This window comes from Parus major, chromosome 9 (genome assembly GCF_001522545.3).
Source record: "Parus major isolate Abel chromosome 9, Parus_major1.1, whole genome shotgun sequence".
Taxonomy (NCBI): Eukaryota; Metazoa; Chordata; class Aves; order Passeriformes; family Paridae; genus Parus; species Parus major.
The window spans coordinates 20,393,678-20,419,382 of NC_031778.1; the positions used below are offsets into that span (position 1 = coordinate 20,393,678).

General features: G+C 42.6%; 1 protein-coding gene across 1 annotated transcript in view; it reads left to right on the top strand.

Moving 5' to 3' along the window:
• The window catches only part of NCEH1 (neutral cholesterol ester hydrolase 1), an 18,996-nt gene extending 5,297 nt beyond the window's left edge, over positions 1-13,699 (top strand). Inside the window, exons 2-5 of the mRNA XM_015638065.2 lie at positions 3,254-3,482; positions 5,345-5,414; positions 7,350-7,521; positions 8,868-13,699. Of these exons, the coding sequence (XP_015493551.1) occupies positions 3,254-3,482; positions 5,345-5,414; positions 7,350-7,521; positions 8,868-9,485 (1,089 nt within the window). The 3' untranslated portion in view covers positions 9,486-13,699. The remainder of the gene's footprint in view (positions 1-3,253; positions 3,483-5,344; positions 5,415-7,349; positions 7,522-8,867) is intronic.
• Positions 13,700-25,705: the final 12,006 nt, after the last annotated feature.

Genomic DNA, 25,705 nt, shown 5'->3' on the forward strand with positions numbered 1-25,705 from the left:
CCTTCTCCTTCTCCTTCTCCTTCTCCTTCTCCTTCTCCTTCTCCTTCTCCTTCTCCTTCTCCTTCTCCTTCTCCTTCTCCTCCTTCTCCTTCTCCCTCTCTTTCTCCTTTCTCTTCCTTTCTCCTTCTTTCTTCTTCTCCTTCTCCTCCTCTTCTCACCACAGCCACACACACACATAATTCCCAAATATATTGTTCACATTTGATAGCCTACAGCAGCCCTGCAGGTTGTAACTGGAAGTGAGGTAAAAATCTCAGCTACCAGCAAAGATCAAACCCATTATTGCTCACAGGAGATGAGCAGTTCCAGTTTTATCCCAGATTTAAGGCAATCCAGCTGCTGCCAAAAGGGCTGGTCCCATCCTTTCCCCTGCCCCCTTTTTTCTGCCTTGGGGTATCAGTAAGGTGGTGACATGGCTGAAGTTCAGTGTTTCTTTGGCTCTGCTGGGTTTGTCTGCTTGGGTTTGCTGGGTTTTGCAGCAAGATCATGCTCTGGGGCTTCCAGGGACACCACAAGAAAGGTGCCAGGGAAGAACAGGCATCAGGATGGGCAGGGCTGTCCTTTGAGTGGCAAGGCACTCCTAGAGGAGAGTTGGCCAACCACATCTTCTGCCAGGAGTATTGGTACAGACTGCTAAGATAAATATAGATATATATATTTTAACATTTAGAGAGAGGAAAAGAAAAAATTTATTTGTGAGAACTTTGGACAGGACCGGCTCTTTGCCAGCAAAAAGTGCAATCCTGATGCCTTGTAAATAACAAGCCAATAAGCTGATCAGGCAGATTGACTAACAAGGAATCTATCTGATAAATGCTTGGCAAAAAACCTGCTCACGTCTGATAAATAATTAGGGCTGTTGCATTTGTGCCCTGATGTAGAAAGCACTTGGATTCTTGGAAAGAGTGGCCTATTACAGGAGGGATAGACATGAAAGAGCATGGTAGGCTGCAGATGGCCAGGGTGCTCTGTGGTTTGAAGAACAGGGCAAAACATTTCTTGGTAAACACCACTAACTAGCCTTGAAAACAAAACATTCCTGATTCCACGGAACATGTGGTAATCTTGTCTACAAAGATTGCAAACTAAAGTGGGAGAAAACAAAAATGAGATGTCTATTGCAGCACAGGCTAAATAAAATCTACAAAAACATTATTTTCTTCAGCAGGCTTTCTAAAACTGCTTCCCAGTGCTTACCTCCCCTGGGAACTTCCACAGGGCACAGAGAGGAGCAGACCTTTATGTGGTTACATCGGTGGCAGCCCAATCATTTGTGTGCCAGATTATTAATAGATGCATTGCTCTTCAGATTCCAAACTGGTCCTGGGGTTTCCTGTGGGAATTTTAAGTAATGGTGGGAGAAAACCACGGGCTGAGACTCGGAGATACAAACAGCCTTGTGAAATCAGCATTTCTTCCTGCCGCGTGGGTATTTTGTGTTTCTTCTCCCAGAGAGAAGACTTGCAGTATGAAGAAATTATATCCCATCCAAAAAGCAGCAAGCATTTTAAATTTTGGATTCCTACCAAACCATCTCAGCAGGGTGATGTTACCACAAGGCAAGAAAATAAAGTAATTTTTTTAAAATTCTTGTTTTGAAAGTGGATTCCTCTCCCAGGTCACATAACCCACTGTGTTTGGTGTAAATTTTGGGGTTTATTTAAAGATCAAACTTTTTTCTACAGCAGTCTGCAGTGGGAGCTGTGCAGGGCCTTTTCTGTACAGAACCTGGATGAAAGCAAATATTTTTTTTTTTTTAACTTTCAAACCAATTAGGACAGTGAGAAAAATTACATGTAAGAGATTGTGGCTGTAAGATCTTCTTTGGAAGAGAGGCTGCTGAGTGCTTCAAAGCTTGCTTTTATTCTGGAGGGGGCGGTGTGCAGATTTTGTAGAGATTAAACTGGGAACTATCTGTTCTTTAGCAGGTGAATGTGGTTAGACCAGTACTTGGGTGAGTCTGCTCACTCTGTGTCAGTATCCTGAATTCTTTGTAGCAGGTTGCACTGCACTAATGGGACTGGCAGAATTCACACTGCAAAGTGAGCATGTGTAGAAAAGCCCTATACAACAGGACACCTCTTGTTCCAAGTATTTGGAGATAAAAGGTCCCAGCTGACAGCTTTCCTAGTGGTAATGTTCCTACAGGTATATGTTAAGTTTATGTGTTGATTTTACTTCCCAACGCCATTGCCTTGACTGAGAAAGTTGTACAAAAGGCTTTGCTGGTCATTCAGTTTCTGAGCTTAAAGGGGAAAGACCTCCACTACTTTTTCTTTTAAATGGTCAGTCTGGACACTGTAGTCCCTGTGCTGCTTTGGCTGCCCTTTTGCCACCCATGGTGCACCGTGCAGGGCATGGGAACAGGTATGCACTACAAATAGTGAGCAGGTCATGTGTGGGGAGCAGGTCATGACCATTGCAAGTGGAGGAGTGCCTTGAATCCCAGCAGTGTTTGCTAAGAGAAGCAGGCTTCTAATTGAGTCAGGGCAGAATTTTTAAAATAAACATGAAAATAAAAGTCCTGGATAGCTAAAGGGGATAAAATCTGTCTCCTTCTACCATAAGGTGACAGAAGAATCATCATTCTTCAATTTCATAGTGTTTAAATCACACAAAAAAGTGTCTTGAGTCTCTTGAGTCTCTGGGGTTGGAAAAGTGTCATCAACCTACTGTTGTTCTTGACTAGTGTTTCAGATCCTTCCCAATTCAGCAGGTAAACACAGGATAAGCCAAAAAACACCATTATATTCCTTTTAAGACTATTCCTGTTTCCAAATTTCTTTGCAGTCCTTGGGAACTTTTCTTAATTTGGAAATAGAAAGGCTTATGCTTTGCAGTGGAACAGGAGAGATAATCTGCATTTTTGATACTTTTCCACCAAAAAACGTTGCCTGTGTAGTATTGCCCTCTGCTGGCACCAGTCTGAGGAGCTTCATAAGTCCCCTAGTGGAACAAGAGGTTTGTCCCCTTCCGAGGTGTCTTCCAGAGGATTCGTTCATGGTTGTGATCCATGAGGCGCTCACAGTTTAATTTTATTTTTCCACAGAAAATCTTCTACAAGCAGCGATTTTTTATAACACAGCTTTAAAAACGTTAGAGGCTCCTGATAAAATTTAATTTTCCAGTGAATACTGTAAGAGTCATGTAGGACCTGCCCTTTGAAGGCAGTTGTATTACACATCAATGTGGTAGTGTATGATATGCTCTGAAGTAACAGAAATTTCTTTTCTTCTTCTTTTCCCCCCACTAGTGTCACCTGATTCACTATCTGAGACTCAGCCATCACTTGATAGTCCTGAATTATTTGATCTGCACCTTTGACAAGCTGAAGTCTGTCTCCTCTGAAGACATTAAAATCACGGATGCTGTTTTTGATGGCGTGGAAGTGAGAGTGTTTGAACCTCCTGCGAAGGGAGATGAAAGCCTCAAGCGCAGCGTTGTTTACATCCACGGAGGGGGCTGGGCCTTGGCTAGTGCAAGTAGGTGTCTGTCAGTAATTAAATGGGATTCCAGTCTGCTTTTCTCCTAGCAGGAAAAGCTAAAAGCTCTTTTTCCTGCCAGGAATGGCAGTTTTGCTAAGATGTACCTGAATTCAGTAGTGACTGGCTCCGCTCTGGTGGATCAAGTCTAAGGAGAGAGGGAGAGAAATACCATTAAAACACATCAGAAGTGCATATCTTATCTGCATGTGAGCTGTTAAAGGACTAAAAGGTTAATTTTGTTACATCCTGAGAGGGAAAAACAGCTTATTGACTCAATTTCTTTGATGCCTGGGTCGGCTGCTTGGGCCAGTCCCCCACTTTCTGAGGTAATGTGCAAAAGTCAGTCCTTGGTGATCAGGTTCCAGTGGCTATATATAAAGAAATTACATGGGTTTACCCCATTTTCAGAGGATAATTAGCAGAAGACTGAGCTGATCTACATGGCATGCAACAACCTTGCTAATGTTTGGTTCTTGAGTAGCACCTGCCTGGGAATGCACCCTGCTGAGCACAGACAGGAGGAGTGTGAAGGAAACAGGTAGAGGTTGGTTCCTCTATGGGTTGCTCCTTAGGGACTACAACCACCACTAGCATAATTACCTTGAAATTTAATGCTGTTTACTCCATTAATTTGGAAAGCACAAACATGATCAGAGGAAGTGAGGTGCAGCTATAGGCAGTGATAAGGTAACCACTGATTCCTTCCACATTGTACAGGAGGAAAACAGCCTTGGCAGAGAAAGGGCATGTGGTTCCTGTGGCTGCTCTGAGATCCAGATCTGAGAAGTCTTCTCCCTTTTCCTTCCCCATTGTTCCCATGACATCCTGAAGTCCATACAGCCCTAATGCATTCTACATCTTCCTCTACAGAAAAAGAACAGCAGTAGATTTTTACAAAATGATACAAAACATGGACTGTATTGATTGCATTTGGACTCTGCATATACAAGTCATTTAAACCATGATTTGAGTGAGATTTAGGTTCCTAAATAACTTTAAAATTTGGTCTTCACATGCCTTTGGAAATTCCAATCTCTTTGTCCTGTAGCAGTTAAATATTTTACTCCTCTTCCTACAGAGGAATTGTGCTTTGAGATGGTTTTCTTAGAATTACCTAAGGGATATTTGTTAACCTCCTGCCTGCATCATTTGTTCTGTAATAGTTTGCATATGACTCTTGTGCAAAAGTTTATATTAAATTGCTGCAGTTTGTCAGGATGATTATGGCTTGGTGTTGTCAGATGTATCCCTGAGTCCAGGGTGCACAAGTTAATGACACAATTGCTACACCTAAATGTTAACTTCTAAGATTGGGTGCTTTAGAAAATGTTTAGTGTCCTAGTGTATTTTATAGAACTGGGAACCAACAATTAAGTAACTGGAAAGGAACAAAATTAAAGATAATCAGTCCTCTGATAAATAGGATAGCTGTGATTAATCCTCCCTTAAATGAGTAGCTGAGCTGACATTAATAGGGCAACTCATTTGAATCAAAGCAATGCATGCTATAATAAAATGAACCACAGGCAGTGACTCATACAGCACTCTCCCTGGATCTTAATGCCCCCAAACCACTGGGTGCCTTAGATTTTGGCCAGCTGAGAAAATTGTGATAGGTGGGTGAAATGACATGTCTGAAGTCACCAAGAAACAGATGAGGAAGGAGGCATTAGACTGCAGGATTCTGAAGGCATGAGGTATGTTCCTTCTGCTGAACCAGGGATTTGGCACTTGATCAGATGCAGGCTGATCTCATTTACTTTGCTTGTATCTGTGATGGCTGTATGTTTTCTGAGGCTTTTGGACAGTTTTGTGACTATTGACTCACATGTCCCTAACACCGTGTCCTTCCCTTCCAGGAACAAGCCTTTACAACAATCTCTGCAGAATCATGGCTGAATCTCTGAACGCTGTTGTTGTCTCCATTGAGTGAGTAATCTAAAATTGATCAAGTAGTTTTAAGGTATTAGAAATATGTAACATCATTCTTTTACCTTCTCCTTCACTAGTAGCTTCTCTCTAAGGCTTTAACTTGGACAGTCATTTTCTATACCAGTCTGATACCTTTATCCTTTTAAAATTACAACCAATCAGAATGTTATCAGAAATTCATTTGGGTTTCTGATTACTTTAGAATACACTGTGGGGTCTAGCCCTGCTGCTCTCACAATGTCCCACTGTTCCAGTCCTCTCTTTTAAGCCTTGTGCTTCCATCAAGAGCAGAAGACTGCCAGACAACAGAGAAGTGGGGCTGCTTTTTTAACATGTTGAACAATTACAAGGCAAACAAACCTCTTGACTAGCTAAATACATTATCTAGACGACTCCAACTTGATTGGTACTGTTCCCATCTTTATTATCAACTTCAATATTTTCTTCTGCAAACCCAACCACTTGATAAAATTACTCAGTTTTCCCACCTGCAGTTCATTACATACCAAGCTTTGGGATCTAATTGCAACTTAATTACATGGAGTTGATGTTACTCATTTAATGCTTATTGTAGTGTACTTTAAAGGGTCGGGGGGTTTGGTTTTTGGTTTTTTTTTTTTACTGCTTTGGTTTTCATTATTAGAAACAAGGAAAACTACAAAAGCAGCTGTTGGTTATTCCAGACAAGCAGCAATCACAATATTGAAAAGTTCCTTATTATTCCTTTTCTGATTTATGCTGGTATCATTCTGCCTATTGTTCTGACTTCCTATTACTTCTTCTTCTTAATCATTATATCCTTCAATCAAGGTGTTTGTATTCAATTAGTCAAGTCTCATTGGTCTAATTGCACATCTCACTTTCACAATCTATACACAGTTTACTGTTAGGCAGTTTTGCAAGGAGCTCCCAAAGGACACTCTCAGATTCCTATATATACAAAATATAGATTGCTTTCTGACAGCAGGTCATGATTGGAGTTTGAAAGTTGTAATCTTAAGTTTAAAATTTATCCTGCATATGAAACTTCTTTAGCTTACAGTCTAAAGATGTTTTGAGTCAGAGAGCTGAATTTTGGTTCACTAGGCTCTACTGAGAAAGTCTAAAATCTGTAGTTTGAAATGCTGAAAACTTTGCTTTGTACCATGAGGCCCAGTAACAATTCTTGGATGTCAAATTATTCAGAAAATACAAACAGATTTCTCCTGCACCGTTATTTAGAAGCTGAGAAAGCCTCATGTCTGGGATTCAGCTGCTGGCTCTTCCTGGCAGACTGTTTGCTCTCTTTGTGCCTCCATCCCCCACCTGCCCAATGGGTTTATTTCTGCTCCTCTACTTGATAAAGGAAAGGAATTAGTGTATCCTTTGCACTGGAGGAAATTTGCATTACTTAATTTCCTGGTTATTGTTCATTTCATGGCACAGAGGGATAGCAGGGTTTATTCTCTCCTGACATCACTAAAAATTTGGGAAGCTGAAGTGCTTAGGTGTTTGGCTCAGCCAAACAGGAACGTGTTGGGCGTGTATGATTTAATCTCCCTCCTACTTCTTAAGGTGGGACTTTGGATCAAAACCAGGCAGAGTGGCCTGACTCCCTTGTCATGGGTGTTTTAACTACTGATTTTCATAATGCATGATGAAATCCTCCATTGGGTAATCCTAGGAAAGTGCTGCACAATTTTACACTGTCTTGGTATAATTCATATCTAGTAGGTTCATTTTAATTTTTCCAAATTAGAACGATAATGATAAGATTAAGTCTTACATATGTATTACACACCTCCTACTTTTTCTGTACTATTTATCCTAATGAAATACTGATTTCCAGTAAGGGTTATCAGATATCACCTGTAAATGCTAAAGGAGAGGTACAATAACATCAGTACAATAAAGCAGAGGTAAGAATTGTTTCTCATCCCTTTTCTTTTGCAGATACAGGCTGGTGCCTGAGGTGTGCTTCCCCGAGCAGTACCACGATGCTCTTCGTGCAACAAAGCATTTCCTGCAGCCTGATGTCTTAGCTGAGTATTCAGTGGACCCCAGTCGAATTGCAATCTCTGGGGACAGTGCAGGAGGGAATCTGGCAGCTGCTGTGTGCCAGCAGGTATCATCCACTGAGTGTTCTGTATTGCACTACAGCAGTGCAGCCCGGAGAGGCTGGCAGGTTCTTTGTGCTGCACCATCACAATGTGCCACCCCTAAAAACAGAATGGTAGAAAGCCAGAATCTGCTCATGTTTCTTCTGTAAAGTGACTCAGTCACTATATGAATCACATAGGTTGTAATGTGTTGTTACATTCACAAGTTGTTGTGGAGTGGAGTTCAAGAGTAAGGAGCTAAATGACTTTTTTTTTACCTATTTTTCTGGTGAACTCCTTATTTTTTCCAAGTAGGCATAATTTCTTAATGTGGTTGCCCATTTTTAGATAGTTGTCTCTGGAAATACACTTTTATTTCTTTCAAATACAAATGAAGGACAAAATACACAGTAAATGGAGCTTAATTCCTCTTGAATTGTCTTTCTGTAGCATTTTGCAATTTTAAAGAAATTTCTTTTGTGTATCTGCAGTTTAAATGTAATCTGAATTTGATCTAGTAAAGAGTTTAAAGGAAACCCGAGGCAAGTAATATTTTTCATGGTTGAATGAAATATTATTATTACTAACTTATTCCTGTTTCTTTAACCATTAGTGATAAGAAAGCAGATACCATGTCCAGACAACTAATTATCATGACACCCTCGCAATATTGAATTAGGGTGGAATAATTAATAAGAGGCAGTTACAATAAAAGCTTCAGTACTGAGGACTGATAAACATGATAGTAGCACGTTTTGGGAAATTCAATTTCCTGATGCATAATTCTTTTTAAACAAGATGAGACACGATAGGGCACTGTGCATCTCGTAGGATGGAACAAAGTTTGCTGACTCTTCCAGTAAGGCAGTCGGGGGCACCAAACTGATGGACTCAGATCAAATGCAGGTTGAGTCAGACAGAGGGAGATGCTTCTATACCAGGTGAGTCTTTGCTAGAAGAAATTGTGGATGCCAGCAATCTGCATTGGCTGAAAACAAACTAATTAGATCAATTAATGGAAGAAAAATCCATTAAAAGCTCTTAAAAGCAAGAGTAGCTCCTTTGATTCAGGAAATCCTTCTGTTGCCACTTGTTCAACTGGGCACTGTGTTAGAGAAATGCCACTTCACATGTTTTTTTGTTCATACTCCCTTCAATAAGCTTAGGTAACTGATTTCTGTTGGGAACGGCCACCTTACGAGAGGAGAAAAAGATCAGACTGCTGATACTTCGGACAAAACGGCCACATTACCTGTATAAGAGCAGAGTTCACTCTAAAACTGTCAAATGAATGTTTGCTTTTCTGCAGTCCCACATTGATACGTGTTTATCTTCTTTATAATCTTCATTCTGTCCTGCGTTTTTCGCACAGCTTAGCAAAGACGAGGATTTGACCGTCAGACCGAAACTGCAGGCCTTGATTTATCCAGTCCTCCAGGCGTTTGACTTCAACACCCCTTCCTACCAGCAGAACATGAACATGCCCGTGCTGCCTCGCTACGTCATGATCAACTACTGGATCGATTACATCAACGGCAACTACGACTTGGCTCACGAGCTGCTGATCAACAACCACACAGCCCTCAACGTCGGCCGGGCGCTCTCCTTCCGCGCGCGCCTCAACTGGACGTCGCTGCTGCCTCCGTCCTTCAAGAAGAACTACAAGCCGGTGGTGCAGACCACGGGCAGCGCGGCCATCGTGGAGCGGCTGCCGGCACTGCTGGACGTGCGGGCGGTGCCGCTGCTGGCGGACGACGCCACGCTGGCGCGGCAGCCGCGCACCTACGTGCTGACCTGCGAGAACGACGTGCTGCGCGACGACGGCGCCATGTACGCCTCGCGCCTGGAGCGCGCCGGCGTGCCCGTCACCCTCGACCACTTCCATGACTGCTTCCACGGCTGCATGATCTTCACCGTGTGGCCCACGGATTTCTCCGCCGGCGTGCAGACCAGGAACAGCTACATCAAGTGGCTGGATGAGAACCTCTGAAGGGAGGGCGTGTGGCTCCGGTGTCTGTGCTGGCAAAAAGAGCAAACAATCAAAAAAAGTGCACTTTTCCCAATTCTGACTTCGCTGTTCAGTGCAGCTGCTGGGGGTACAGACCACTAACTGCAGCATTTTCTAGCTCCATTTGCCTTGCCCAGTAAAGAATTTTTAGAAGTATTTTTTTCAAAGCAATTTTTTTTCCACTTTCTCCCAGATGATATTGCCAAACATAAACACGTATTGAGCAGGGAGATCAGGACTCCTGCAGGATTCTTACCTGGCTGCAACTTTTGAGCTTTGACTCTTAATTAGGTACAAAGGCCCTGGCTTTCAGGTGCTGTGGGATAAATCCTAACCACCTACATCTACTTCTGAATATGTAAAAATGTGAGCTAGTTTACAGCAGAGTTGAGCATCTGATGTCACAGCGAGAACACTCACCTTGGGCAGCAGGGCCATGCATTTGAATGACAAGCACAGATTTAGGTGTTGGCTTTTTGCCACAGACAAACAGCTCATTTAAAATTTTTAAGATATTTTTTACAAAAGCTCTTCTAGACAGTTAAAATGATGCTCGATGAGTCTCTTAGCCAAACCTGTAATTCAGCTTTGGAATTTGGTCTTTACCGCCTTTTAATTATTTATATTTTAAGAAGGTACAGGACTAAATATATTTTCAATAAAAAGTATGATAGCATGAACACAAATAGGTAAGATCAAATATCAGGTGTAGCAGGAGAGTCCAGCTTTCCTGTGTGACCTTCAAAGCTGACTACTTATTTGGCTAAAGAATGTAACTTCACCTATGTTGAAAACCTTAGCTGTATGACCTCCTTAGAGAAAATACTGACCTTACTACAAATAGTCTGCTGTGTGGTTTGCACTAATGTTTGTAATTAATAGAAGTTTTTGTTTGTTGACTTTTCTTTGTGTTTGTAGTTTTTACTGTATTTCCTGCTTCATGAAAGGAGGAAAGCAAGTGAATAGAGGTGGGTTCCAATCTGTACAGATATTTAATTCTGTACAATATTTAATTCTGAGCTTTGCAGCTGAACTTTGTCTCAGTCTTGTAGACTGCTCCAAGCAAGGTGATCTCGCTATTGGGCAGCAAATCTGTGCAGTTTGAGCCAGTCTGTAAAGTTTGGATGGGCAGGACAGAGGAGTGAAACCACTTTGTGACTATCTGTTGTCCAGCCTGCTCACAGCTTGCAGAAATGAAGGTGGTGTCAAAAGCCCAGAGGCACAAAGGAGAGAGTAGGAGATGAAATTCATCCTCAGCTTTACCACAGACCCTGTGAGTCCCCAGGAGAAAAGTGTCATCTCCTTACACCCCACTTCTGCAAGGGAGGAAGGAATGTCCTACCTCACAAAGGAGCTGTGAAGCTGAATTCTCAGGCATGGGTGAAGCACACAGATATGAATGTGACTGCAGGAGCTCTGCAACTCCCATGGCTTTTGACTTTCCATCCTTCTCCAGCAGCTGGCTCAGAACAGCCTGTCCCATGTCAGGGATGCTGCTGGGCTCATGTCCTGCTGAGCAGTTTGTTCCCCTCTGTCCTGGTTCCTGTCAGGAACCCTAAGGTGAGGCTTCTTAGCCCTTGGCCTTGGAGATCATGAGAAAGGCAATTTCATTAAAGCATTCCTTATATGAAATTTCCTTATGAAAGTTCTTCAAAAAACCCCATCAGGTACTGATCAAACTGCCTTCTGACATTTAAAACATACACAGAGCAGTCCCCTTTCACTGGGATTTAAATTAAATAGGAGAATGGCTTTGCTGAATCACTGCTTCATGGAAACACCAGGTTGTTAACGTGGTCGTGTGTATTAAGAGAAACCATTAACGAGACAAGGGCTGGATGTCAGCTCAGTCATGCAGGCCAAAATTCATTCCCAGCACAGTTCACACGAAGATCACAAGGCAAAGCTTTTTCAACAGTGGCCCAGATTCTTCCATTTAGCATTTACAAAGACTTGGTGGAATTAGAGCAACCAAGTGACAATCTCAATCAGAATAAATTTTGATCAAGAAACCCAATTAGCACTGCAGAGGAATTCAAACTTTTTATCTGGATTTAAACCCTTTCCTCCTTTTCCCCGTAAAACACAGCTTCATAGATTGTTTTAAGCAGACAGCAAGAGAAGTTACATCCATTCAAAAGACAAGTTACTAATCTGCTCCAGAGTCCTTTCTCTTTATATGGAGACAGCTACATTTACCTGACTTTAGACTATGACTAAGATAGTAAAAAAAAATAAAAAAAAAATCACTATACTGAGTTACAACAAAAGGCTTCTTCCTGAATTTCCTGCTTTCCTATTCTTTTCCTAAAGAATAAACCCATATCAGAAAAGATATCATTTATATCTACTCACTGTCATTAGTATAATATGTGGCTATACTATGATTGTATGTCATAGTATAACTGTAGTACTGGAAGAAAATAGTTAATATTCCTATAGATCTTATAATAATGACGTTTTCCTGAGAGCTTTCTGCAAAGCTTTAGGTCAGCATTTGTTTATAGCTAAGTTATAAATATCTGTTATGAACCTAAAATATAATTGCTGCTGTTTTTTTGGTTTTTTTAACTGAAATGAAAGGGAGAGCTGGAATATATACACATATATATATTCATGGAGTTGGTTGTAAATTTCCTTCATGCACTGAAGCACATTAAAGTCTTGGCACAAGAGATGGTAGTAAGTTTATAACTGGAGTGGATGTGTTTACGAAGCTGCCAGCAGCCTGGTGATAGCTGAGAAAGATCACAGCACCACGTGGATGTGATGTACAGTATTAACTACTTCTGTCAAAGCATCTGGACTGCTTTGATCTTGCAGCCATGTGGTTTAATACCTGATAGCTGCAGAGATACCTGAGGGATCCTACAACATGGAAAAAAAGAGGTCTGAGTTCCAGCTGTAAAAAGACCTTTAGTTCACAGCCGCACAAGACACTGATCAAATTCAGTGTAAACCTTCAAGTGAGTGTTAGTCCCAACCCAGCTTTCCTCCTCCTGTGCTTTGTTCTCCTTTGCACACAGTCCCCATTTCCCATTTTGAAAGTTTAGGGTTGTTTCCTGCTGTGTTGCTGCAAACTCCTAGGAACTGACTCAGGGTTACAGAACACAGATGCCTGATAGCAAGGGATTAAGATTAATCCGTGTTACAACACCTGGATTTGTTCCTGCATTTTCCTACTTCTCCAAGTGTGTCCTCAGGCACATCTTGCACCTTCATCCCTTTTCACAAAGGTTATTTCACAAAGCAGTTTAGGGCACTTGCACGATGTAGGATCAGAGCAAGTGTTTGTAGCAATATTCCACCTGTGCATGGTAGAGTCTTTTCAGAGAAGATGTTCAGTAAGTTTTTTTTCTTGTCATGATTTTGGCTAGGTACCTTTTGTAGGTAGCTTTTCTTCTGCAATTAGACTCTATCCTTCTATTGCAAAAATCTCTTGTTCCTGATGGCTATTGAAGCATTCAGATGAAAGCTTTAAAAAAAAATACAGCAAAATCAATGAGTACAACAGAACCTGTAGTCACTTTTATCCTGCTTCATAGACCTGAGAAGTATGTTAGCGGGTCTCTAGTGTTTTGGCTAATGCTTGCAGGAATAAGTGGAGATTTTGTCTCCCTAGCTGAGGACCTCTTAAAGGATGGGTGTTCAACATTTCTGAAAGCCCAGACCTCTTTAAAGAGGTTTCATGACGCATAAAAATCACAGATAAGTTGTGTTTTCTAACCTTCATGTAAGTAATGCCAGAACTGCGTTCCCAGTCAAAGCAGAAAGGCCATTGTGAGTTTTAAGCCCTACAAACTAGATAGAAATACTTCATCTTTAAAACATTATTTTGTAGTATTTGGGCCTCTATATTTTTAGTCTCTTACCAAACTTTACAAGAAACTTTTAAAAATAAAAATACTGTAAGCAGGTAAACTTGAGTTAAACCTTTTAAGCTGCTATGATCTCTAAGAGTGATATTGTTAAAAAAAATAAATCTAAAACCAGCTGGTTTAATGTTCTCATATTTATGATGTTCAAAAGCCCAACATACAACAGACTTGATGTGAATGCATTCAGTACCTTATGCATGACTGGTTTTTGCTTTGTCCCAGAGCAGGGGAAAGATTTGTAAGATCTCATTACCAAGTGTGATTTGAGATGTGCTATCAAAATGAAGAATAAACAAATAAAGTGAAATATACCTGTGACTTATTTTATTTTTCCCAAGACCACTGGTTTTGTATTTCTGAGCATTTCCAATCTGATTTTTGATTGTTTTCAAAGCAGGAGACTTCTGTTCTGCATTGTTTTTGAGATGTGGTTTCCCATTTTGTCCAGCAGGCTCCTGTGCCTTTCACAGAATACAAAGCTTTTCTCCTGCTGAAGAAACGTGGTGGGGAAAAAATGCTTCAAAGGACTTACAACCCTATTTTTTAAGCCAGCAAAAGTCATATTCCTACTTGCATGAAATTGAATGCATGAAATTGAATGCATTAAAACCAGTCTGGATCACACAGAACATTTTTTTCCAGAGATGTTTTCTCATGTCATAAAACATCTGACTGTGCAGGGCTTGGCAAGGCAAGGCAGTGTCTTCCTCAGCCACATCCCGTGCCTGGCTGGGGCTGGAGCTGCTCTCCCTGTGCCACATTTCCCACCTGCAGCTGGAGCAGCAGGCAGTGCCCCATGGGGCTGTGCCTGATCCAGATGTGCCTGACACAGCTGGATCCCAAAATTCTGCACCCCGCCTTGTTCTACCCCTTGCCTCACACGTAGAAAACTCTTTGGAGCTGGGCCATGTTTTATTTTGTTTATCCTCAGGGGAGACACATGTTTTCTCCTTGCTCTTACTTCCAGTTCTTCTGGCACTAATCCAATGGCATTTACTTATTTTATAAATGTCATCTAAATAGATAGCAGCACATCATTAATATGAGACTAAATTCACCCCTAAGGTAAATCTAATATTTTTTCCAAATTATTTTCTACAGCATTTTAAAGGGTTTATCAGCTATTCAGCAGGAACACAGTCAAAATAAAACCAAAAAGAAATCCTGCAATGGCTCCTTTAAAGCTGTTTTTACAGAAACAATATTTTAAATAACCTTTTCTGATTTTATAAAATGTAGAGAACACTAAATACTTCCATTACAACAGCTATTTATTTCTGAAGCAGAATCTCAAACCACAACACTTCCCATCATGTGGCAGTCTAGGCGTATAAGAGAGGCAAAATTTGTTAAAGGAGAGAATAAATGTGATATTAAGAGATATTAAATCAGCGATAATAATTGGTGTTATAGAAAAGTCCCTCTGCCACAAACGCTGTGCCAGTGTCAGGATGGGTGCAGGACACTCAGTGCCCCCGAGGGGTGGGATTCAGGGCGTGGTGAAGGAATAAAGGGAATTAGTAATTTCACAATAATCTAATTCCGGTCTGAGGGTTTTAGGTAAAAGACAAATCATTTGCAGTGCAGCCAGCAGAGGGAGCGTTTAAAGCAAGGTCTGCTGCAGGAATTTCTGAAGCCACACTGTCAAACAGGAGGTGTTATTCTGGGAACTGCACCAGAACTGTTGGGGCAGCCCAGCCGTGACTCGTGAATTCATGCACAGACAAGGCAGGAGAGTCATGCCAAGGGGGAATTACTCAGAGTTCTTGCAAAAAAAAAAACCAAAAAAAAAAACCCCAAACAAACAAGCACCTCATAGCCATTCCATCCCAGGGATACCCCATCCCTGGAAGTGTCCAAGGCCTCGTTGCACAAGGCTTTGAGAAAGCCGATGCAGTGGAAGGTGGAACGGGACAAGCTCTATTGTCCCTTCCAACCCAAACATTCTGTGGTTCCTCGGCATGAATCACGCAGGCCTTGGCAGGCTGTGAGGGTGTTTTTCAGGTGATCTGGCCCTTAGTTCAGACCCTGGGACAGGCTGGGGTGTGTGCAGTGACCCGGGCTCGCTGTAGCTGCCCGAGCATGTCTGCAGAGCCAGAAGGGCGAGGAGTGCAGCCAGGGGAAATCTGCTTCTCTGTGCCCAGGGCATGGGGTGTGCTCATGGAGAGCTGCATTGTCAGGGCTGCCTGCATCTGTCTGTGTCAGTGGGGGCTGCAAGGAGACATAAACAGCATCTCCAAAAACCTACAGAGAGCTGGGAGTGCCCTGGAAATGGTGCAGGGTGATACCTGAGGAAGTGGGGCTATTTCTGCCCTCGTGCTGTGGCATCTCTGCTCTTTTAATGGTGCATAAGGCAACTCATTGTAAGGAAAAGGCAACTTTTACAGCCCTTGTACACCCTGCTCCTGATGCTGGCAGGAGATGACCTTTCCAAGAACCCCACTGGCAAAGCAGCCCTGCTGCTCTGCTCTGCTCTGCGGGCTGTGGGAGCCAGGGTTGAGTGGCACAGCAGCAGCAGCTGGGGTTTGAGTTATTTTAGCTATCAGATGAGTTATCTTGGCTGTTTCTCACACCCAGCCACGTGCATGTGCTCCATGCTGCATCAGCAGCCATTGCATCCCCTGCCACTAATGTGCTGTGGGTTATGGAGCACTGCAAAGCCAGAACAGCTCAGCAAAGCAGCAGTAGTGCACATTTAGTGTGGCTGTATCTATTCATAAAGGGTTTTTTCCTCCCCAAGAAATCCTGTTCTGAGGAGTCAGACATGCCTCCTCATCTCCCCGTGCAGCTGGAGGCTCAGCATGAGGGGTCAGAGCCTGCACCCAGTGCTGGGTCTCCAAAAATCCCTGAAAAAAACCCAAAAAAACCAAAAAAATAAACCTGCACAGAAACCCCTCCAAAACTCCCAATTTCCTTTTGCATTCCTATTTTTCATCTCTGGTTCCCCTGCACAAGTGCAGCAGAGCCTCCCAGCCTGTCCAAATACCATACCATTGTAAGTCCTGTTTTTGGTGGTCTGTGTGGACAGTCAGGAGAGGGAAGATGCCACTTGTCATTTCACAGTCACAGCAATGCCCTGGAGGCACAGCCTAAGCCTGGATTTGAGCACAAAGAACCAACTGTGCAGTTCAGGTCCTGTGTGATCTGCTGAAATACCAGGTGCTTAATCAGAGATCAGATATTGTACATTTGTATTTCATGTTCAGCCCCAGAGTGGTGGCCTACAGAGAGGACATTTGGGATGCAAAGAGTCTCTTTGGACACAGATTGAATTGGGTGTTGGACAACTCACAGCAGAATTATGAAAAATCAAAGACAGGGCTACAAATGTGAGAAAGGCCTATGGAATTGCATGTCTGACCATGAGGGACACGGTGAAGCTGGTGAAAAAGTAGCTTTCAGCCTGAGCCAATGTATATTCTTAAGCACACTCTCAGAAACTACTTGCTATAAATTATACTTGTGCATATGTATACATACACACACAAATACATATAAATTGCCATAGTACAAACCTTGAACCATTTCTTTAAGGATAATAGGCTGGCTTTAGATTTATAATGGTCCTTTGAGTCAGGCTAAATTAATTTGGGCTGAGGCCTTTTATTTTCTTAACTTCCATCATCTTGGCCTCTTGAGCTGGTGATCTTCCCACCTGAGTTTCCAAAGGAGTGTCTGAGTTTAAGCAAGATCTAAACAGGTCTGCTGAGCTGTCACCTTGAGGCACATCCATACATTTACTTCATCAGCCTCACTCATGCAATCTCTTTGGGCCTTCATTCCAAAATGCAAATCCCAATTGCAACTTACTCTTTAGTGTCACTTTGAAATGCAACTTTAGCTTGAGTAGCATTTATTTTTATCGTGTCACCTCTCTCTGCCCAGACCAGTATCTCCTGAGCTGTAAAAATCAGTTTGCTGTTTGCATGTTAATGCAGCAGAGCCAAGACAGCTGGGTGCTCTTCCTCCTAAAACTTCCTCAACAGTCTTGTTTGCTAAGCTGCAGTCGGTTAAGGGCAGCAGGGTTAGCTCAGCACCTCTTTGTCCCAGCTGACAGCAGTCACCACACTGTTGTTGCAAACATCCAAGCACATCGCCTTGTCCAAACTCCGTTCCCAAAGCTGGAGCTGGGAGCAAAACCAGCTATCTTTCCACTCCCCAATCGATCAGGGCACAGGAATCATTAAAAGCTAATCTGTGCCAAGACCCACAATGAAATCTGAAGTCATTTATTTATCAGATGAATAACAACTTAAAGCAGAAGGTGAATTTCCCATTAATACTTCATCCTTTGCTGAAGGGCTGTCTCAGGAACCAGGGGATCTGTACTGGGTGGGAAAAAGGGCATCGAGCCTGGGGAGAGGAGAGTTTAAAAAGCAACCAAGCCAACAAGGGTTGAAGATCATCTGGGTTAAACTTCGGTGCCTCCACTAGGTCTGGGGGGCAGGAGCTCTCCCTTTTTGCTCCAGGTGGGGCAGGGGAATTCCACCCCTTCTGTCACTGCTTCCCTAACACCTGGACACGGGCCAGTTCTTCAGAGACTGGTGAGGAAAAACAATGGAGGCGTTTCCTTGATTAGGATTGCAGGAAGAGATTGTGGGATTAGTCCAAAGAGACGGTTTGGCAGCCTGGGGCTCCCCAAGGCAGCAGCCTGAGGCTGGGGTTCACTAGCCCAGCGCTCAGCCACAGGGCTTGCACACAATCCAGATTTCTATCTCCTGTGCAAGGCATTGCAGAATGCACCAGTTCACCACAGTCAGCAGTGTTTATTCAGGCAAGGATTTTAGGACACAAACACAGCAGCAGCCAGTGGGCTGGCACCAGGGCTGGCACCTGCTCTAACTGAGCTGGTTTGCTCTTTTCTCCTCTGACAATGCTCCTACAACACCAAGCTGCTGCAGGCTGGGGAGCACAGAGAGTCCTCTGAAAATATTATACTCCTCACAGCTGAGGAGACTTAGCTGTTTACTAAGGAAGAAATCGATTTACATATTGTCATTTTAGGACCTTAACAACAGTCTGCTGAATCCAACAGAGAGACTGACATTGTCCTGAGGAGCTCTGGGTCCACAGCTGACAGAGAGGGAACCCCAAGAGCCCAACAGCAGGAGCTGCTGCCCCATCCAGAGAGGTCTGTGAGCATCTCCCAAGATGTGTCTGTGAGGTTTGAATAGGGATACACCTAACTCAGATTAGAAAACTTTTTGCCCACATAATTTGTAGCTACTCCATCTAATGGTGCTGGTGAAGGAACCTCTGACACCAGAGCAAGGAGAGCAGTGACTGGCACAAACAAACAGGGTGTAAGTGGGAATTCACCTTACTTTTCTGCATAGAAAACTGCAACACACATAGATAAAGTCAAAGCTTTTAGAGCTGGTGCTTTCCACAGTATCAATAAAATACTTGGCCAAGGAAAGAAAAACACTGCTGCTTATCAGCTCCACCCCTCCACTCAGCTTGTTTCCCTTTCCCTGAAATGTTTGAAAATAAATGAGCCAATGTGGTTTCAGTAGAGTGCTTCGAATACTAAACAATCTGCTGCTCCTAGCTAATAAGGAAGGAAGCTGGCCAAAAAGCCCTGCCTGTTTACTGACTCAGCCCTGCCCTTCTGGAGCCAGGAGGTAGCAGCACCGAACAGAAATCTTGAGAAATGTTGGGAAATGCTGGGAATTGTGCAAATCAGGGCAGTTCTGCCCTTCAGCAAAACCTTGTTGGAGGTATCCAGACCTCACCAGCCCAAATCAAACCCCTTACCACTGAGGAAAATACTACTTCAACGTGCTTTGAAGTATCCCATGAATCTGAAGTTTTATTTGCCCTGGGTGTAGAGAGTTTCATTTCTGTTTTCTCTCTGGTCTACCTTGAGCAGTAATCATTAAATGAAACAAGTCCAGCTGGGCAAGGTTGCCTGGTTTATACACTCTTTTACAGCCTTTATCAGGACTAACAAGAAATGATAAAACACTGCAAACAGCACATAGCCAGAGGTATCTTGTTCCTGGCACTACCATTCTTAAAAAAAACTTCTTCCACTCAATGCATGTAATTTCAGGGATTTTTTTATAGCTGGGATTTAATGTCTCAGGTATTTAAAATGTTTGAATGTAGCACAGCATGCAAGGCTGTAAATGCAGGCCCTGGGTAAGGAAAATGTCACATTTCTCCAGCCTGGTCTGTTTTAACTCTGCAGAGATGCCAGCCTGTCTGTGTTCTGTCACCACTCAGTTGGACTTGTCCAGATTTGTCTCTCTTACTCACCCTTTATTTCTCCTGTCCCTGTTTCTTTAGGCATTTGTTTTCTTTTGAAATACTTTCTTGGTGGCAGCCACAGGTAGAGAGGAGGTTCAAACTGAGGGTGACAGGGATTTCTGTGAGGTCTTTGCAATAAACTCCGCTTGCAATGGTGTGTTTCTACTAGAGGTTAAGAGGTATATATTTAAAGAGTTTTGTGAATTCTTTATGTGACTAATAATGTATTCTCACCATAAACAAGGCCAAAAGTGATTTGAGAGGTACAAGTATAAGGCATTCATGGATTCTCAATTTCACTGATAAAGCAAATAACTTGCATGGTTAATACCATTGCAGATTTTCTTATCAGGAACATTTTCCCCCCTAAAATACTTTCACAGGGAAACAACTACAGAAATTTCAGTGCTGTGCTCAGCAGTCTTTCCAACTTGCTGTAGCTACTTTCTGGTAAGAATTTTGCTTTTCTTTGATCATTTATTTTGATTTGGGAATGAAGAGTGAGGGACATTTGCACTCTCAGTGCTTAGGTTTGCTCCTTGCAAGATATCACCAACCTGGCTCTCAAGCCCATGCTCCCTGCTGAGGTGTGTAGGGAGGAAGGATCCAGATGCCCAGATCCCATCTGAGCTGCCTCTATCTGCTTTTCATCACAGACCAACTTTGTTTATGTAAAAAATTGTGTTTGTATAACAATTTGAGTTTACACACAAATATTTTCCACAGTGCAGCAAGCCAAACACGTTACCAAACAACACTGTCCAGCTATCTGCAAACATTTTGAAGCTTGAATAATATTTGCTCAATTCAAGATCAAGTTTAGACCATACTCACCAAGAAAAGTCAGGTGAGGCTTTCCAGCATGGTGACATATTCCTTTTTTTTTCCTTATACAAAAAGGAATGCTCATTCCAATTAATGTAGTCTTCTGAGAAAAATAAAATCTGTATATGAAATCTAATAGCACAGGTAGATCTGCAGGGATTAAAATATGAAGGAGAACATTGTCAAGCATGTAATGATATTTTTTTGTATGTCTGCTAAAGCTAATGCTTTTAATTGTATTTTCCAGTTTAATTCTAGTAGCCAAAGGCACGATGCACAAGGCAAATAAATGACAGAATAATTGGCATGCCCGAGTGCTTCTTCTTCACATAAATAAGGCAGGCAGCAAATATGAGTTGAGCAAGGAGATCACTGTATTGCAGTTTAATTCACTCAAATTTCACCAAAATCAATTTTACACTGCAGGATGGAAAAACAGGCCTGGGAAATGCATTGAAAGTGTCAGGAGGGGAGAGCCACGGAATTCCCCTCTCGAATTGCCATTTCACAAGAGTGTGAGAAAGCATCCTCAGCAGAGTGACTGGGGAGGAATGGGATCAGACAGAGCATCTTGCTGGGTGCAGTTCTGCATTCCCTGCATGCCTCAGGTGCTTCACTGAGAGATTCTTCTGTGATTACAGGTGCAATTGGTGAAAGGCTTTTACAACAGAAAGACATTCCTACCAGCCTGACAGCAGCAACAGATTTAATTATCCATGCAGAGCTGGGTTTTTATAAGACATCAGCCCTGCAAGTACAGTGGAGGTGAACTATCACAACACTTCCATCGGTGCTGCTCAGCTTGGTTTAATGTACCCAAGGAGCTGCAAACAAATGATTTTGACTGTAAGCCCTTGAGGGCTAAGATTATCTTTATGAACTTAGACAAATACACAAACACATTACCAGAGCTTTGTTTTTAAGTCCATCAGAGCTGAAAGGTGAAATAAGTAAAAAGACAAGTACTTTTCCTTGACTTTTAAGTCAAGGTAGGTTTTCTCCTCTTTGATCTACAAATCCAGTCAGAATAAATAACTTCTAAATTGGAAATATGCATTAAACTTAAAACCCAAGGAACCCTTAGCAACTCCTCACTTGTTTTTTTAAAGCATTTTTTACTAACTGTAAAGGAAAGCATGTCTGTATTTGGCTTCTTTGCAGATTATTTGGCCATCTAACCTAACAAAACACTGTATATTGTTGATCACATCCAGTTTTGGAAAACCACGCTGTGCTGAGAAGAGCATTTCCAGGCTGTGAGCCATAAAATGAGCCTGTTCCTGCTGCAGCTCATGTGGCTTTTGCTGTGAATTGGAACGAGGGCAGGCAATGCTTGCTCCAATGCAAGGTCCCAAAGACACTGACACGTATTTCAAACTGAAAACCATCAGCTGTGAAAATAAAACTTTTGGGGAAACTCCAGTCAGGGAGCAAACTGCCAAAAGATGCAATGCCAAAAGAAATTGTTCTCTGTTTACGTGGAGCTGTTTCCATGTCTTGCTTTGCTCCCTGGGCTGGCCCAGGGCAGGGACAGGTGAATGCTGCTTGCTGGGAGCAGCAGCTGAGTGACACAACAGTCCCTTTGCAGCACCCACAGGTCATTTCCTTGGCTTTGCTGCAGGGTAAGGCTGCACCCTAACATTGCACTGCTTGTTCCAGTAGACCCCTCGCTGTATTCCTGAAGGGCAGGACATTTTTCCTCGATAATCCCATTAGCTGGGTGAGTCCCCAGCACAATTTGTGCCTCTGGAATTCCTGCAGGGATCACTCCTGTCCCTCATGTGTCAGTGCAGAGCCCTGTGGTTTCTTCACTGCACATTTACAATTTTCAATTTGGGTCAGTGCTACACTGAGCACTTATTTACAGTCAAAAAGGAGGTGTTAGAATGGATTGAATGCAGATGTCCTGTATTTATCCAGTATCAGTGGTTTCATAACAAGAAAGTCACAGCAAGTCATGACTAGATTATCTCATATGCCAGCAGCACAGCCCAAGCTGTGTTCCCTCCACTCAGCACAGAACTGAGCCACAGCAATGTTAAACTGCCATGACTAGGAAGAAATGCTTCAGAAATACACATAGATATAATTTTTTTATTTATATAATTTTTTTTTCCCTTTTGAAAACTGCATTTCAAAAATAGATACCACATACCTTAAAAACCCTTGTGCTCCTTGGGGCACAAATATTCAATCTATGAAAGCATTCAGCTCCATGATGTGACCACTGGCTGACCTTTTTGCTGGTTCTGCCAGTGTCAGGATAAAGCACAAACCCTTCTGCAGTGACACAGATGTATCTGTCATCACTGATACTGCTGGGTGAACAAATAATGTCTTAATCTGAACACAACCTAAAGCCTTTATATTTACTTCAGCTACAGCTTCCCGCAACTGAACATTTCTGCTCAGAAAATAAAAATCTTGTCTAGGATCACCTGCCTCTTACAGCCTGCTCACTTTCTCTTACCCTTACAAGACTTTTACACTCTGCTGTAACAGCTGAGACAACACCAAAATGCAGAAATTAGATATGAAACTTTGGAAGCCAGGTTGGATATTACCTGCTACTGACATAAAGCTGAGGAAAAGAAAGAGGAATTAGAACAAGAAACTAGAATAAGATTAGAATCTTGTAAAACAAGATGTTTTACAAGAACTGCAAATTCTCCAGGTCAGTGTAAATATATATTAAACATACATCAAACCTCTGCTCCAGGCTGTCAGAAACAGCAAAGTAGCCTGACAAGAATTTTGGAGAGCTACATGCTTACCAAACAGTGAACAGTATTTCCTTAAAAAAATTAACATTCTCCACATTAAGAAAGTGTAATAGCAGGTGTCCCACAGGCAAAACACACATTTGTCTCAACTACAGCTGAACTCCACCTGGGGATGAATGTCATGCAGAGTATTTAAAGCACAGTAAGTCAAAGTTTTGCTAAGTGCACTAAACCAGGATTACCATACACTGGGAGGAATTAGATCTGTAATATATACATATATTCAAATGTCTGTGTGCAGGTTTAGGTAGGGGTGTGCATTCATTCATAGAATAGACCTCTACATCTATCCATACAGATATGGGGACTTCAGGTCTGGAGTAGCACCATGTTGAAGGATTATCTGATTAGCAGGGTTTTTAAGCAGTCTATTTCTCATGACATTCCTTCCCTGTGAAAAGAAAGCAGAGGTTTGTCAATGCATCAATAATTCAGTCTTAAAAGTCGATTCCCACAAAGTGCTCTTCAGGCATGAATTCTTCACAACCTGCTTGGGGAGCATTGGGTTCTGGGAATTCTTTCACCTGAGGGTCTCCTTGAAGACAGGGACACAGGGTGGAAGAAAAGCTGAATAATCCAGCTAAAGTCAGAGGAGAAATCTGACAAAGAGCCCAGCGTAGCTCTCAGGAGCTCTGGGCTGGCAGATCTCCCCTGGGTTCGCATCTTGATCAGTTTGACACCTCCTCAGAAACAGGTGAATAATCAAGCACAGATTCCAAAGAAACCAAAGGTAAGTTCCCAGCCCTAAAAATTCCAGGAAGAAGTTCAGAGCTCAGAAAAACCCAAAAGCAAGGGCCAGGAACACAAGATGTTTTCTCTTCAGACCTGTGGGGACCTGTCAGCTTGTCACTCTGAGGAGGGTGAAGCCATTCAGCCTTCAGCCACGAAATCATGAGCTCAGAGGGAATTTTTTCCTCTCTCCGTGCACTCCATCATGAGTAGTGACAACAGCTCTGGGACTGTGGAGACTGTTACAACAGGACTGGCTCTAAGGAGAGAGGTTGTCTGAGGAGAACCAATAACTCACAGATTTATATCTAGTGGGATGCAGGTGAGCACCAGCAGCTGAAGGGTCACACTGCAGACACATCCCCCACTTGCTGCATGCTTGCAGGTCATGCCTAAACATAGAGCATCACTGGAGTGCTTTGCTCACATGCAACTCTGGAGTTAAAACCACTATGTGACCTCAAGGATCAGACACAGCCTGAGTCAGACCCACAGCAAGCCAGGATTACAAGCAAGGAATGCAGCCTACCCTTCAGGCCTCTCTTTTGATTTGCAAAGTGCAAATGAAGCAGAAGTTACTGGGTTTTTCCTACAAATCTTGCCTCTGGAACATTTTTTAAAATTGGGGAATTTCCTGTGTTGCATTTTAAGAACCATACCCTGGAGACCCTAGAAGTCAGCTGGCTGGCAATATTGCCTCTCTCTGATTGAAGGAGAGACTTGGAAGGAAAGAGGTGATTAAACCTCTTTTGATGTGTAACAGTTTCTTTTCTGAGTTAGGCAATGATAGCTCTGTGAATCCCTGCCTCTAACCTTCAGAAAGATTCAGTGTTGAAGAAAACTGACTTACTTTTAACACAAAGTAACTTAAAATCTAAAGTGACCTGCTGAGTGGTTGCACCCAGTTTCTCCCAGCTCTTTTTCCTGGTGACCCAGTGTTAAAATTCCCAAAGGCAACAGAATCAACCTGATTCCTGCAATTCTGGTGTTGCTCCTGCTCTTCCTGCAATGTCGTTTTTGATGCAGGGAATCAGAGACCAGCTTCAGGGACATATTTAGCAGAGGTGGAGCATTGCTGATCCATACTCAGGCTTGACTCTGGGCTGGCATCAGCACTGGATTTGGATGGGAGCCTGTTCCTACACAGTGGGGCAGGAAAGCTGGCACTGGTTTGGTGGAGGGAAGGGGATTCCTCTGTGAGCTTAGGCAGATGCAGTATCAAAACCCACCTCAGGAGCTTTAATTCTGTAATACTGGAGCTTGATTCAGCTCTTTCAAAACAAAAATGTGCTTCCTCAGCAGGGGGGAAGCGGTGCTTGGAAATAGAGTATGGACAAACCCTGTGTTCACATCTGCTTTTCTTCATACCAAAAATCTCCTCCCGCCAGCTTCCATCTCCTGCTGCTGTAGCCCTCCCCCAGACCCAGACCCCAGTCCTTCCTCTGGTTAATTCAGACATGCTGAATTCTTTGTGGGAAGCTTCAAAGCTTTAGTGCTTTGTCCTGCTAATCATTATTTGCAAACAGATTATCACAGCAATCTCTGCTATCCCCATCCAGCTATTGTGGGCCCCGGAGAACAAATGGCTCTGTAGCTGTGCAAGACAAGCACAAGAAAACAAACAAATTACTACTACTACTATAAATATTCAGGACAGATCAGATTCCCCATACCTGTACACAACCCTTTTCGGGACTGCATGTAACTTTCTGGAACAATTTGATTCACTCTGAAT